At 46.8% G+C, this 14,196-nt stretch overlaps 1 protein-coding gene across 1 annotated transcript in view; it reads right to left on the reverse strand.

Moving 5' to 3' along the window:
• Positions 1 to 13,569, reverse strand: part of EVL (Enah/Vasp-like) — a 146,700-nt gene extending 133,131 nt beyond the window's left edge. The window contains exon 1 of the mRNA XM_053374126.1: positions 12,877 to 13,569. Within this exon, the coding sequence (XP_053230101.1) occupies positions 12,877 to 12,881 (5 nt within the window). The 5' untranslated portion in view covers positions 12,882 to 13,569. The remainder of the gene's footprint in view (positions 1 to 12,876) is intronic.
• Positions 13,570 to 14,196: the final 627 nt, after the last annotated feature.

Genomic DNA, 14,196 nt, shown 5'->3' on the forward strand with positions numbered 1-14,196 from the left:
AAAGGCAGCCAAGACTGGAACCACTTTCCACAGAGGGAATTTATTTTTATTTTTTAAAACAACATCCCTTTAAAGCCCTACAAACTGTCATCGCCTCATGGGGTGAAAAAATCTAACTGTTTAGAAATATATGATCTACTGGTATTTTTAAAACTGGGAAGACGGTGCCCCCGCCCTGCAGAGAAATGAAGAACTTTACACGTGTGTGTGTGTGTGTGTGTGTGTGTGTGTGTGTGTTCAAGTGAATTGCCCTCTTAAGTGGACAGGAGTATGCAGCAAAAACAAAAACAAAAAACACCCACCCACAAAAAAAAAACGCTTTTAAAGCAAAGCTTCCTTCTAGGCTGCCATCATTCTGTCTTCTTTTACATCAGGGGTCAGAAAACTTTTTCAGCAGGGGGCCAGTCCACTGTCCCTCAGACCTTGTGGGGGGCCATACTATATTTTTTTGGGGGGGTGAACGATTTTCTATGCCCCACAAATAACCCAGAGATGCATTTTCAATAAAAGGACACATTCTACTCATGTAAAAACACACTGATTCCTGGACCGTCTGGAGGCTGGATTTAGAAGGCGATTGGGCCGGATCCGGCCCCCGGGCCTTAGTTTGCCTACCTATGTTTTACATCATTCCTCAGCAAAGCCACTGGTCAAAATCTTAATAACAGGGTGGGTCCTCCAGGTAAGCCAGCCCCAGACTTTGGGGGTTTCACAGGTTAGTGCCAACACTTGAGAGGTCACATGATGCAGTGCACGCACACCATCTGAATGGCAATGCCCGTCAAATATTTTATTGGGGGTTCAAAGAAACCCTCACCCCCTAGGAGTTGGCTCCTATGCTTGCCAAGTTCCAAGGATCTCAGAAGCAGCTCAGAGCGGGGCTTTTAGTGTGGCTTCCCATGTGCTATGGAACAGCATTCCTGTTGAGGCTCTCATTATCTGCACTTTCCAGAAACAAGTGAAGACATCTTTGCTCCAGCACGTTTTCCCCAGTTCAGCGTTTCCCAAACTTGAGCCTCATGCAGTTTGGGACTACATTTCCTTTCATCTCTGACCACTGGGTCCTGCTAGCTAGGGATGATGGGAGTTATAGTCCAAAAACAGATGGAGACCCAAGTTTGGGAAACCCCGTCCCAGGTGGATAAATGAGTCTTTACCAGAAGTGTCCACTTCCGTTAGGGTTTCTAAAAAAAATTGTATTTGTTGTTTTTGTGTTTTTAACTGTGTTTAATTATCTTATGTGTAAATCACCTTGAGGTGGTGGTTTAGAAGGCCTTTAATAAATTAACAGTAATAATAATAAACTGGACTATAACTGGAAACAAACTGGTAGCCAGTGAAGTCCTTCCAGTACTAGTAAGACATCTTATCTGTCCGTGAATACTGTTTAACATCCTTGCTACTATTTTCAGGATCAACTGCAGTTTCCAGAATGCCACAGGTGCGTATTGATGGAATCTAATCTGCATCTGACCAGAGCTTCCATTTATTCCCATTTGAGTCAGGGCCTGACCTATCTTCTCACAATTCTGGCCCCGTACTCCTTTTGTCTGCTGTAGCTCATGTGGCAAGAGAAAGTGCTTTTGCATACAGAAGGCCCCAGGTTGAATACCTGCCATCGCCAGGTAGGGTTGGGAAAGACCCACCTGAGGCACCGGTCAGTGTGTACACAATGGAGGATAGCTGAGTTGGTTAGAGCATGGTGCAGATAACGCCAAGCTTCGACTGCTGCAATGTGTTCTATGTGGGGCTTCCCTTGTGCTTGACCCGGAAACTGCAGTTAGCCCACAATGCTCCAGCACAATTGCTGACAGGAGCGAGACTTTGCCGGCATATAACACCTGTGCTCAGTGACTTGCACTGGTTGCAAATTTAGCACTGGGCCAAGCTGAGGGCACTACTATTACGATAAAGCCCTGAACAACTTGGGACCAGTTTACCTGCTGTTATGTACTGAGTTGAATAGGATCCAAAATGCAGCAGACTGATTGGTCCTAGAACAATAGGATTCAGAATGCAGCAGTCTGATTGGTCCTAGAACAATAGGATCCAGAATGCAGCAGTCTGATTGGTCTGCAGGAGCCACCCAATTCAGCTCCAGGTGGAAGTGAATCAGCAACCTGATTGGCCTACAGGAGAATCCCAGAATTAGCCAATCACGTGGGGCCCATTGTGTAAATAATGTATATAAAGCAGGCATTTTGGGGGAACTGGCATTCCTCACTACTATGAGCTGAATAAAGAGCATGAAATCCACTCTTGACTCTAAGTATGTATATTTCACCAGCAGAATTGCCTTACTCCTTATACAGCCACTCAGTGGCATAGCGTGGGCCCATGGGGCGGTTGCAAAATTGTTAGGGGTGCGAAATTTCAACACCCAGTGCTGCCTCAATACAGTTGTGCACTTCCGTCGCTGGGCTCTGCTGAAAACGGCTTCTCCATGTGAACCAGGAAGTGACCTCTCCAGACAAGGGAACAACTCTTCTTTTCTTATCTCTGTGATCTCCTGGGTGATGCAGACACCATCAGGCGATTGAATGCGCATGCGTACTCCGTTTCCCTCCAACCCACCCACTCCCCTTCACGCGGCCCCGGGCACTGGCAACCCACGCTATGCCACTGCACCCACTCAACCGCTTTCATCTGAGGAACGGGCACTGTTACAAGTGCCACATAATTCTCATCCTGCATTTGTAAGAAATCAGTCTTTGAACGTGGCGGGCATTCACATTTTGGAACTCCCTGTCTACTGACACCAGGCAGGCAATTTCACTGTACCCTTTCTGACGCATGTCAAAACCATTTTTTGTTTAGACAAGCCTGCCCCAGTAGGCAGAATGCTGGTGTGCATTTCAGAATCATGAAATTACAGAACTGCAGATTTGGAAGGGGTCCCCAAGGGGTCATCTAGCCTAACCCCCCAAAATGCAGGAATTTGATTTGTTTTTAGTTCATCAGTGAGATTGATTCCCCCCATGTTGTTTTTAACTGTTTTTACTGATAATTTTATTGTTCTATTCCTTTTGTAAATGGCTTTTTACAATCAAGCAGTATATGAAATTTATGAAATAAAGATATTGAATAGGAACAGCTGGAGCAAATGTGTTCATCGCCATTTATTTTTATAAGCAAAGGTAACACAATTTACCAGTGAGTTTCCCTACTCCAGTTCTCATTCATTTGTAGTGAATTGCTTCTTTACTAAAAACGTGTCCCTACGGGCTTTGGTGTGCTCGTTCTGTATTCTTATTGATTCAACAAAACTCACCAGGTACACTGACACAAACAAGCGCATAATGTATATCTGTTGTATTGCTCTGCTGTTGCTTTTCCTTCCACAGATGTTCCATCTTAAAGCTCGGAGGCAACAGCAAGAGCCTTCTCAGCAAATGCATTATGTCATATTTAGGGCACCGGTAATCAAAAATTCCCTGTTCTGTAGGTGACATATGTAGAATAGAGTTCCAATTTGATCACAGTTCCTTTGATCATCCCACAAGGAATTCAAGCCTAACCTACCATTCTCGTCAAACCTTTATTCAAAGAAGGAACATTAGATTCTAACTGATCAGATCAGTGGTGGGAGGGGAAATTTCTGATCATTACTACAGTAATAGGGAGCCCACATCATCCCTTAAAGCAGGGAGTGGACTTTGGCCTGTTCAGTTAGGTCCCATCCGCACTATAAAGTGGTATAATACCGTTTTAAACTGTTATTTTCATTTTCCTTTTGGTACTCTCTAAAGCAGTATTTCTCAACTTTGGGGGGCCAGATGTTGTCAGACTACAACTCCCATCATCCCAGACCACTGCCCTGCTAGCTAAGGATGATGGGAGTTGTAGTCCAACAACATACAGGGACCCAAGGTTGAGAAAGGCTGATCTAAAGTGTCATACACAGTCATATCTCGGAAGTCGAACACAAGCCATACCGGAAGTCCGTTCGACTTCCAAAATGTTCAGAAACCAAGGTGTGACTTCTGATTGGCTGCAGGAAGCTCCTGCAGCCAATCGGAAGCTGTGGAACCTGCGTCAGACATTCGGGTCCCAAAGAACGTTCGCAAACCGGACACTCACTTCCATGTTTGCGGCGTTCAGGAGCCAAAACGTTCAACTCACAAGGGGTTTGACTTTCAAGGTACAACTGTATATGAAAAGGCTGCAATCCTAAAACACATTTACTAGGGTGTAAGGGCAATTTAACATAATGAACACACTTCTGAGTAGAAACGTACTAATTCTAAAATGTGTGTTCTACTGATTTCCAATCTGTTTCTTAAGAAGTCCTAAAATTGAAATGACTGTTTACATTGCCACAGTACATATTTCATATTTTTAGTGAACTTTGCACTGGGATTTCCATATCTCTTTCCTGGAAAACTGAAGCCTATTTAAAGCCCATTAGTGTATTATGTGCTTTGGGGCTTTATTATTATCATCATTTTGCCCCAGTGTGGGTTCCCCCCCTTAAGTTTATATTTACTTGCCCTGAATTGCATCTGCAGTACTGTTGCCCAGCACATAAATGCGTCCTTCAATGCTTCTCAGTGCCCAGTTAAAAACTGACAAGACAACACTCAAATTTTTTAAAAATGGTTTCCCTTTCCTAGCTCTCAGCTGTAGAAGATGTCCTCTGCTGAAACCTGCTCTCCTGCAGGTCTAAATGCAACATAAGGGAAATATTCCCTTGGCTTTCATTAAATCCCTGTGTGCTAAAGCCAAGCCAGTGTTTTAATCTCTAGTATTAATGCCACAGCATTAGCTGACTTCATTACTGCTTTCAGTTGTATAGCTCAGTTCTGATCAAAGGGAAGGATCCTGCTGTCAGTTACAAGGATCAAATGCATAATCTTCTTCCTGTGAACAGCTTTCCACAACCCAAACACAGCCACCTTGTTATCACAATGCTTTTAAATTTGGAGGCAATTGTTTATCTGCTTATGCTGTTTGCTTGTACTCTTTCTCTCTTGTGTGTTATCACTGTAAAAACCATTGGTTTTTGGTGTGGTTTTTTTTTTTTTAAAAAAAAAAAGCTTGATGCTGCCCCTCAATGGTAGCTTTTATAATAGTTGCTGCTGCTGATGATGATGATTACTATTATTTTAATACCTAGTTCTGCAGGGCAGCCAGTTTGAAAATGTAATACAAATGAGGCTGATTAAACAGGCATCGAGGGGCTGTTAACCCTAAGCCCAATAACGCTTCCTTAAATTCTGCCAACTAGAGAAAAATCAGGTGTGCCTAACTATGCATCAGAAGGCAGCCACAGAAGGATTAACCTATACCCAGCTTGTAAACATTTCTTCCATATTATTAATAATTTGCATTCCACCAGTAGCGTAATGACAAATTCAGAAGTGCAGGCTCCTGTCTTGCTAGCCATAGTCATCCCTCCCCAGCACACACCTTTCTAAGATTCTACAGTCTTCTAAGATTATTCGACAATAATTAGAGATGCATTGCAAAAACCAATGCAGTTCTCAGCACTGATTTCAGATCTATTGTTTTCTGTGCACGTAGACGGACAAATGATTTGGAGTGTGCCAATATCTTTATCTGGCGTGACTTTTTTATTCTCCTTGGTATTCCATGGTGTTACAGAACTTGCACACTATTCTCTTGAAACTGAAATTAACATGTATTTTCAACGTTCTTACATGCTTAGCTTTGGAGCATGCAGAACAACTCCTCCTCAAACTTCTTCCCATGCACTTTCTGCAGAGTGACCCTAGGATCCAATCCACAGTGGCCGACTCACCTCCTTACTCTCTGATTGGCTCCAATCAGCACAAAGGGTGAGGATACATATTCTCAGAGGCTAAACCATTTCCCCTTTCATGCTGATTGGGCAGCTCTAGGGGGCTGGAGGTACGGACCCTGCTGCAGAAATAGAAGCAGGTCTTTGACCTCCCACAACCCTGGAGCTACATGCCAGTTAATGCAAAAACAGGCTTCTAAGCAGTTTGCAGGTATAAAAACCAATTGCACAATTGATCCCATATCATCAAGTAAAGACTTTTGAGATTATCTCACATTCTCCTCCCAGGTCAAAAGGGTAAATACCGAATATTGCACCTTTAATGTTCTCAGGCCCAAATCATACAATATTTCTGCAATATAGTTGCTGCTGCAAAGTCATGCATGGCTCCTATGCCGTATCAGTGGAGGAAGGGCCATAACTCAGTAGCTGAGTGCCTGCTTTGAATGCAAACCATCCCAAATTCAATTCCTGGAAGCAGGTAACTGGTGATGTGGAAGACTTTTGGTCTGCAAAAACCTGGAAAGCCACTGCCAGTAAGAACACGCAATGCTTTCCTGGGCTACATGAATAAATGTCATGGCCTGTATAAGGTAGATTATAACGCTCCATATGGATGTTTGTGTCATGTGGGTAGCTAGCTAGGATAATCCAGTGGCTTCATCAAGACAGCTGATGGTGTTGGCATTGAAAGTAGTTATGCAATCAAGCACATGGAAGGAGTTTTGTGATGTGGAAAAGGTAACATAAACTAGGCTGTAATATCCATCAGTCTCCTCTGACTTACATCAGCACCAATTTAATACTTCTTGTACAGGCATAGGCAAACTCGGCCCTCCAGATGTTTTGGGACTACAACCCCCATGATCCCTAGCTAACAGGACCAGTGGTCAGGGATGATGGGAGTTGTAGTCCCAAAAACATCTGGAGGACCGAGTTTGTCTATGCCTGTTCTTGTATGTTTTCAAGCTCTACAAAGTCAGATGAAGGCCCAAATGCAAACTAGCCCACCAAAAGTTAACGAGACTCAAGTTTGTTGCTAACTTCTCTGAGAGTAAACCCCACAGGATTGCATACTATTGCTCCATAATTCAGCTAAACCAGGCTTGAAATGTAAAGACACCCCAATCTCTCTGATTTTTTTACAAGCTGAATTAGGTTTACAGTCTGTTCTTGATGCTGTTGCAGCATACAACAGAGAAAGCAGAATGAACTAAACTCTGTACTGGCAAGCATGCTTTCTAGAAGCAGGCATGTATATCCAAGAGGTATTCTCTCTCTGTCCCCTGTCCCCCCCCCAAAAAAAAGCCCAATTAAATTGGCCAAATGCATCAAGAACATTTGCAATCTGGTCAATTCTGGATTGGCTACAGTAAACAATATTTGCTCATGCATTGCTTCTCTCTTCTTTCGGTTTAATTTACTACCACCACTGCTTTGAAGTACCTTGCATAAATTCTTGGGTATTTGCAGCCCTACCACGTTTGGTAGGCAGGAGGATCAGGGCAACACTTTGGCTGCAGATTTAAACAGGCAGGACATTCCCTTCCCAAATACTGTACCGCCTTGGTGTATAAAGCTCTTGCAGCTCAAGAACAGAGGTAAATAAATTAGCAGTGGGCTGGATGCTGTGCACAAGACATTCTGTAACAGCGGAGGAGGACAAGCAACTGGCCTGGGATTCAGGGCAAGCAGCAACCTGTTGGGACTTAATCTGACCCGGGCAGGCACTGCTTATGAAATAAGTCAATCGTGGGACAGGGGTCACACCAGGGTAGTACAGGTAGTGTGCAAAAGTGCAGGAGGCACCCCAATGTTCAATAAGGCAAACTCATTGCTTAAACTCAGAGTCAACGGACCTTTCAATGTACTACATTTCCATATATAACCTGGCCCTCAGTGTTAGAAGCTGAAATCTGAAAGCTAGGAGCTGAATGGCACCTTAAACCTAGATTATGGGTACAACAATTGAATGTCTAGGTGCACTTTTTATAACAAGAATACAAAGCTGAAAATGAATGAACTGCAGCTAAAATATTATGTTCATTTTTCACATGGTCTAGTCTTTCCCCTGCCCAACCCCCTAATATTCCTAAGAGGGTCTCTTCTCCAGTCTTCAGAGAGTAGCTGGAAGTGGGGAGGCAGAAAAAGCTCCTCCTTTCCTTCCACTCTGCAGTTTTAAATCTGAAATCTTAGGCACAGAGCTTGGAAACTGCTCACACTAAAGAAATTCCCTGTCGCAAAATGTGCCTAGAACGATGAGAGTTTTGAACACTGATGGCGCTTTACCCCATAAGAAAAGCAGAGTATTTAAAAGAAAAAGAAAATATTTCCACTAAATATGCACAGCCCATCAGGGAAAATGGCATTTGGACATAAAGGGCTCAGAGATCAAGGAGAATGAACAAGGATGCATTTCCCCTGTCTTCTCTTTTCCAATACAGGTCATCCTACAGGGTGATCAAAGCAGTTTCTGTACAAAAACTGGGCCTAAGCCCCAATTTGTGCCTTCTTGGATGCCTTTACTGCCACTGCTTGATGAGAACCCACCAATGTTCAACTGCAGTTTTCCTCCACTTGTGTTCAAGCCGTCTCCCATCTTGTTTCCTAAATTCTGGAGTATACCAGAGGGCCAAGCGGTAGCAGGCACTCAGGCACAGGGTCAACAGCCCTAGCCATTTGGATGTTCCAGAAGTCAGCCAGAGCTTCAACAGGAGCACCAGTGATAGCAGCCAGAAAATCCTCCAGAACCATTGGAAACCCATTGGCTCCATCAGCCTCTAAGGGCAGACCATCCTAACATGTCCCCTGACTCTGCAGAGGAGAAAAGGTGCTGAAAACCTAAATCTCAGCATCTGACTATGGCAAGGGACTGGTGTCAACACTCCCTCCCCCACTTTTGGATCACCCTCTTCCTGCCCAGTTGTGAAAACAAGGTCCAATGTGGGCCAATGGCATGTTAGGAAAGTCATGGCAGCCATGAAGTCCTGAGCCACCTCAGAACTATTTTGAGCCTGTTCCAATTTGGAGAAAGTTAAGGTCTTTTAGCTGCCTGTGTACTTTTGAGATTTGCTTCCGGATTAGAAGTGAACTGTTTGTGGTGTGTACACAGCAGAGAGCTAATCCCATCCCAAGAAGCTTCTTCCCACTTGGCACCTCATTTTGCTTGCTTCCCACCCTCATTGATTATCTTTCTTCTTCACTGTGCTCATAACATCGCCGACTTATTTGATAGAACATCTAGTTGTGCAATGTCCACTTCCCTCCCTCTCTGCACCCAAGTTTTGGTTAAAGTTTCACAAGAAGACAACTGGAGGGGAAATGATCCCAAGGAAATTTCAGTGCAAAACATCCATTTGTGCAGAACCCACCAGAAAAAGTGGAATGACCTGGCTTGACTGAAGTTCTACCACATTTTTATGGCAGGCACAATGGACTTGGACAACAGAGGATGAACAGTGCAGTTTGGTCATCAGGAAGCGGCTATGATGGTTGAGCACAAGCCAGCTATTTCCATCTCTTTCTTGTAGCTTTTTAAGCCTCCATCCCAAATACTTGTGCAGTATTTGGAAAGTCCTAGTACCATAGAGATATCACACTAACCATACTAAAAAGCCCAAACCATGCTTTAAAGTGCATAGCAGGCAAAATATGGCTCAGAGTAGCTTGCTGGCTTTGGTTTTCAACTGTCTCTGTACTCTGTTTCATACGTCCAATCCTGCTCTCCAAGGTGCAACAGGCTCTGGAGAAAAAACAGTGGCCGGAGCTACGGTTGGTCGATTCATAAATAACAACAGGCCAGTTAGCACAAACCATGGTTTCCAAAGCCGCTTCAAACCATGGTTTCCAATTCTGGTTCTGCAGTTAATCACAAACCATAGTTTGTCTATTTCACACAACACATGAATCCATAATTAAGGTTCCTCAACCACATCTCTGATGTGATGTCTGAACTGAGCTTAAACATGGTTTAACTAAATAGGACAATGTATAACAGAAAGAGGCCTCAAGTCCCAAGCACAAAGAAACATCCTTAAATTGGCTGTAATCAAGATTGGTCGTTTTTTAGTTCACTGTAACACAGGGTTCTACTGACCACAACCCTAAAAGGCATGGGTAAAACTGGAGCATTGAGAAACGCACCAAACAGCATGTGAAGTGTCAAGGATTAGCAGGAGACAAAATGTGCACAGGCACACACAGCGCCATGCTGGTGGTGAGCTATTTTGATGTGTTGTCTGCAGCTTTTTATAACCCCTGACATAATCTGCCATATCGGTTTAAGTAATGACGGTAAATTATGGGTGGGGGGGACAACAACCCCCAAAACATCACCCACTAGCATTTTATCAATTTATCCTGGTGAAAGACTGGGAGACAATCTCATTTTTTCCAGGATGCCCAATTCCTCCCTAATAAATAACCTGCCCTTAAGAGGAAGAAGCCAAATTCTCTGACACTGAATAATTATCTCAGCATAACATGACCCAGCCATTGTAAATGTGAGTGCTTCTGTTATTGTGGTCCTCTGAATCGGGAGAAGAAGTTATCTCAGAGAGACAAAGGTCACGTAAAGATAGGCTCTTTCCTTCCCAAGTTATTCTGATCTCTCCCCAACTGGTTGTCATATAAATAATGAAATGCCACGCACACAAGAGCAATTATGCCATCTGCACAGAATTTGCACTGCTAAACCAGTAGCCTCAGCCAGAACTCTGTTCCTGGATCTTTTCCAAAGTCACTGGCAAAAAAAGGGGGGTGGGGGAGAGTGTGTTCCCATCACACAAGCTGCAGTATCTCTAACTACACCAAGACAGCCACACTGTAATAAAGGAAGAAGATCCCAGGAGTGTTTTTGTTTCCTGCATCCCCAGAAGAAACCAAGAGGTGTTTATTAGAGAACTCCCATTCCCCTTGTCTCCCTTAGAAAATACACGCAGAGAGGCAGATACCGCAAATATATGCCTAGCCAACATCTGCATCCTACAGGCACAGAAAGCAGAACTGAATACAGAGGTGGAAGGGGCAAGGAAAGGAGTGAGAATCAACTGGGCAAGAATCCATCCAACACACACGTTTTTTATAAAAAGGGGAGGGGAGGGGAGAGATTAAGGTCCCCCCCCCCATTCAACACATCGCCTGTAAACAAATAAAAGACGTAGACAAACATCACACCATGGAGATAAAGCAAGAAACCTCTGAACACACAAGCACACCCAAGCACAGGGTATGCAAGGCTGCAGCAACGGAAGGAATGAACACACCCACATTCTTGCCAATGGAGGGGAGTTGCGTGTTTCCTCCATCTCTGTTGCTATGCACCTTTCTCTGTGTTTCTCCACATGATGCACTACGTAGTCATTTGGCATACTGATGCTCTTTCCCTCTCCCTCTGCATGAATTGGGAGAGCTAGCACACCTATATGCACACACATACACCTCGGCAGAAGACCTCGCGTTACTTGGAAAGGCACCAAATTTATTTGCGGACTAGGATGGCAATCTATATACATATGCAGAGACATGGACACTTAGCAACAAAGGCCACAACACACACATACACACAGAGAGAGAGAGTACTTTTCCCCAGTGCTTTTTCTTTTCCTGGGGATACTCAAGAGTACATAGCACAGGCACCTAGAAGCAAATTGCTGCTTTTTCCAGCACAGAAATTAAGGCGTTGTGTTACATTCGCGGAAGCTGCACATGACAGCAGAAACAAGGGCTGGGGCAGAAATGAGATGTAAAAACAAAACCCCACAACCGCTTGCCAGGATGCAGAGCATGCAATCTGTCAAAAGGCTGAAGGAATGACAGCCAATCGTGTCTAAAACACACCACCCACCCAGCATGGGATCCATTCTGGTGAAAGACTGGGAGGCGCAGTGACGCTTAGGTTTTTTTTCAATGGAGGAAGGATGGAGATGCACACTGCCAGAACAGCTCTGCTTACATTTCCAAGAGAAGCACTGATGCTGAATCGCACCTGGAAGTGTGCCACCCTCGTCTCTCTCTCTCTCACACACACACCTTAATCTCAGGTGCCCAAGTGGCTGGTTCTTACCACCTACAACCGACTGGACTTTGTAGGGCAGGTTATGATTCCAACACAGTGTGAAACCTCTATCGTTTGAAGAAACAAGACATGCCTCTCTGCTGCCTCCAGACTTTAAGTTGGACCCAGACTTAGTCGTGCTTAAAGTAGACCCACTGAGATTAGTGGCACTACTCCAAGCACGGCTCGGGCAACATCCAGCACTTTGCGAATTATGGCATCGCTAATTCCTGCAGTGGGCAAGCCAGAAAGACATGCACCACATGAATCAGGCCTCTGTGCTGAGGACAAGGCACTCTGCATGTGCTCAGAGGCTCCCTCCCTGGATATTATCCCATCATCTCAGTTTTAGGGTTGCCAACTGTGAGGGAGGCAGCTGGAGTCTAGCTCACTTGTGTCTTTCACAGCAGCTTGATCCACAGAAACCAGCTTCCCACAGCAGAACAGAGATCAGCAGGATATGTGGCAGATCCCAGAGGCAAAGCCATGTTTGCCTGTCACAACGAAACACCCCAAAAGTTGATCATCTCCTGGCACCCAACCGAGGCATAAATTCTGACAGACGAGGAAAAGTCCTCCCTTAGGAAGCTGATCCTTGTGCCACAGCAAACCTGCCACAAAGGGTTGTTGTTTTTTTTTAAAGAAAGGTTGCTCGGAGCTGCAGACCGCAGCGGTTAAGGGGCACAGGCAACTCCCCTCCACTCCTAGGTATGGGGGGGGGGAAGGAAGGTAGGTGCTGGGGCTCCAACGAAAGCAGCTGCTAGGCCCGAGGAAGCGAGGCAGGCACCCCATGCCCAGCCTATCCCGGCGCCGGGGCGCGTCTCCGCCCCAAGCCCGCCAGTTCTTCTCCTCACGAGGCGCTGCCTGCACCTGCCCGCCTGCTGCCAGGTGAGGGGTCCCTGCCTGCCTGCCTGCCCGAGCGCGCCTCTCTCCCTTCGCCTTCTCCCGGCAGCATCCGGGAGGGAGGGAAGGAGGGCGCTCGGCGCGCAGCAGCAGCAGCAGCAGCAGGAGGAGGAGGAGGAGAAAGAAGGACGGGGCAGCCGCAGCTCGGCTGACTCACCTCATTTTCCCCGCAGTCGAGCTGTGCGCAGCCGCCTCTGGCCGGCGTCTCCCCGCCAGCTCCCACTGCGCAGCGGGAAGCTCTTGCCCGGGCCCCGGGCTCGGCAGCGCGGCGGCGGCGGCTGCAAAAGCGGCGGCCTCGGCGTCTCGCGCTACTGCGGGCTGTCAGATGCTCAATGGAGGAGCGGCGCCCGGGAGAAGGAGGAGGAGGAGGGAGCCCGGCGGGCTTTGGCGTCGCTGCATCCGCTGCTCAGTCGCCCTGCTGCTGCTGCTGCTGCTCCTGGCGGCCTGCGGCTGGCGCGCAATGGCATCTTCGTCCCCGCCGGCCAAGGGCGCTAGCTGCCGGGGAGCTTCTCCACGGCGCCGGGCAAGCGGTCCAGGGGCCCGGCCATCCTCCTCCTCCCGCTCCGCTTTCCCGGGATGTGGCGAGGCGAGGGTGGTGGGCGTGGGGCGGGAGGGAGGGAGGGAGGCGACGGCGAGGAGGTGGAGGAGGAAGCGCACAAAGCCCGCGGGGCTCGGCTGCCCGCTGCTGCTGACAGACACTTCCGCCCGTCTGTCTGCCTGCCTGCCTGCCTGCCGCCGCTACGGCTCTCGCAGAGGCATCGCCGACCTGGCGAGCCCGTCCAGGCACGCGCACAGAGCGGGCGGGGAAGAAAAGCGCACACGCGAGGCGCCCATGCAACGCCCGGGCGCGGCGAAGCGCGCGTGCGCCACCACGAAGCGAGGCGCGCCTCCGTACCCGGAGCGGTCGTGGATTCTTGCAGGATATTGGGGGTGGGGTGGGAACGGGGGGCTCCTCGTGCGCGCACCAGACGCGTTGGCATCGACATTGCAGCCCTTTCCCTCTTCCTCGCCTTTATCCCGATTTAGCCTTTTTGGTGGAAAAAACAATTTTTTGAAATGGGAAAAAAAGGAAGCCACTGCCTATGACCCTAATCTGGAAATTCACGCGCATACGGGGGAGGGCTGGGGCTCCTTTATGATCACTAATGCAGATTTATTTTTATTATTTTAACAAAAAAAAAAACACCCCCAAAATCCTTTTGGGGTGGTTGCAATGTATTTGCAATGTAACGGGGCAGTTTACTGTGGACTCTGCGCAACGCATGGGCATATTGCACAGCGTCTGTATGACGTCGTCCTCATCAAAATGCCATCACATGCCGCCCCTCGATTTTACCCGGATTTGCCGTTTCTCAGGAAAATCCGATAATAATAATAAAAGCTGGAAGCAGTTAATCCGGATTAAAGGGGAGGGGGTAATGCAGGGCGGCGCTTTGGTGAGGGTGACGTCATGGAGATGTTGGAGAGGCTGGGAACT

Source organism: Podarcis raffonei, chromosome 1, assembly GCF_027172205.1.
Source record: "Podarcis raffonei isolate rPodRaf1 chromosome 1, rPodRaf1.pri, whole genome shotgun sequence".
NCBI classification, from domain to species: domain Eukaryota; kingdom Metazoa; phylum Chordata; class Lepidosauria; order Squamata; family Lacertidae; genus Podarcis; species Podarcis raffonei.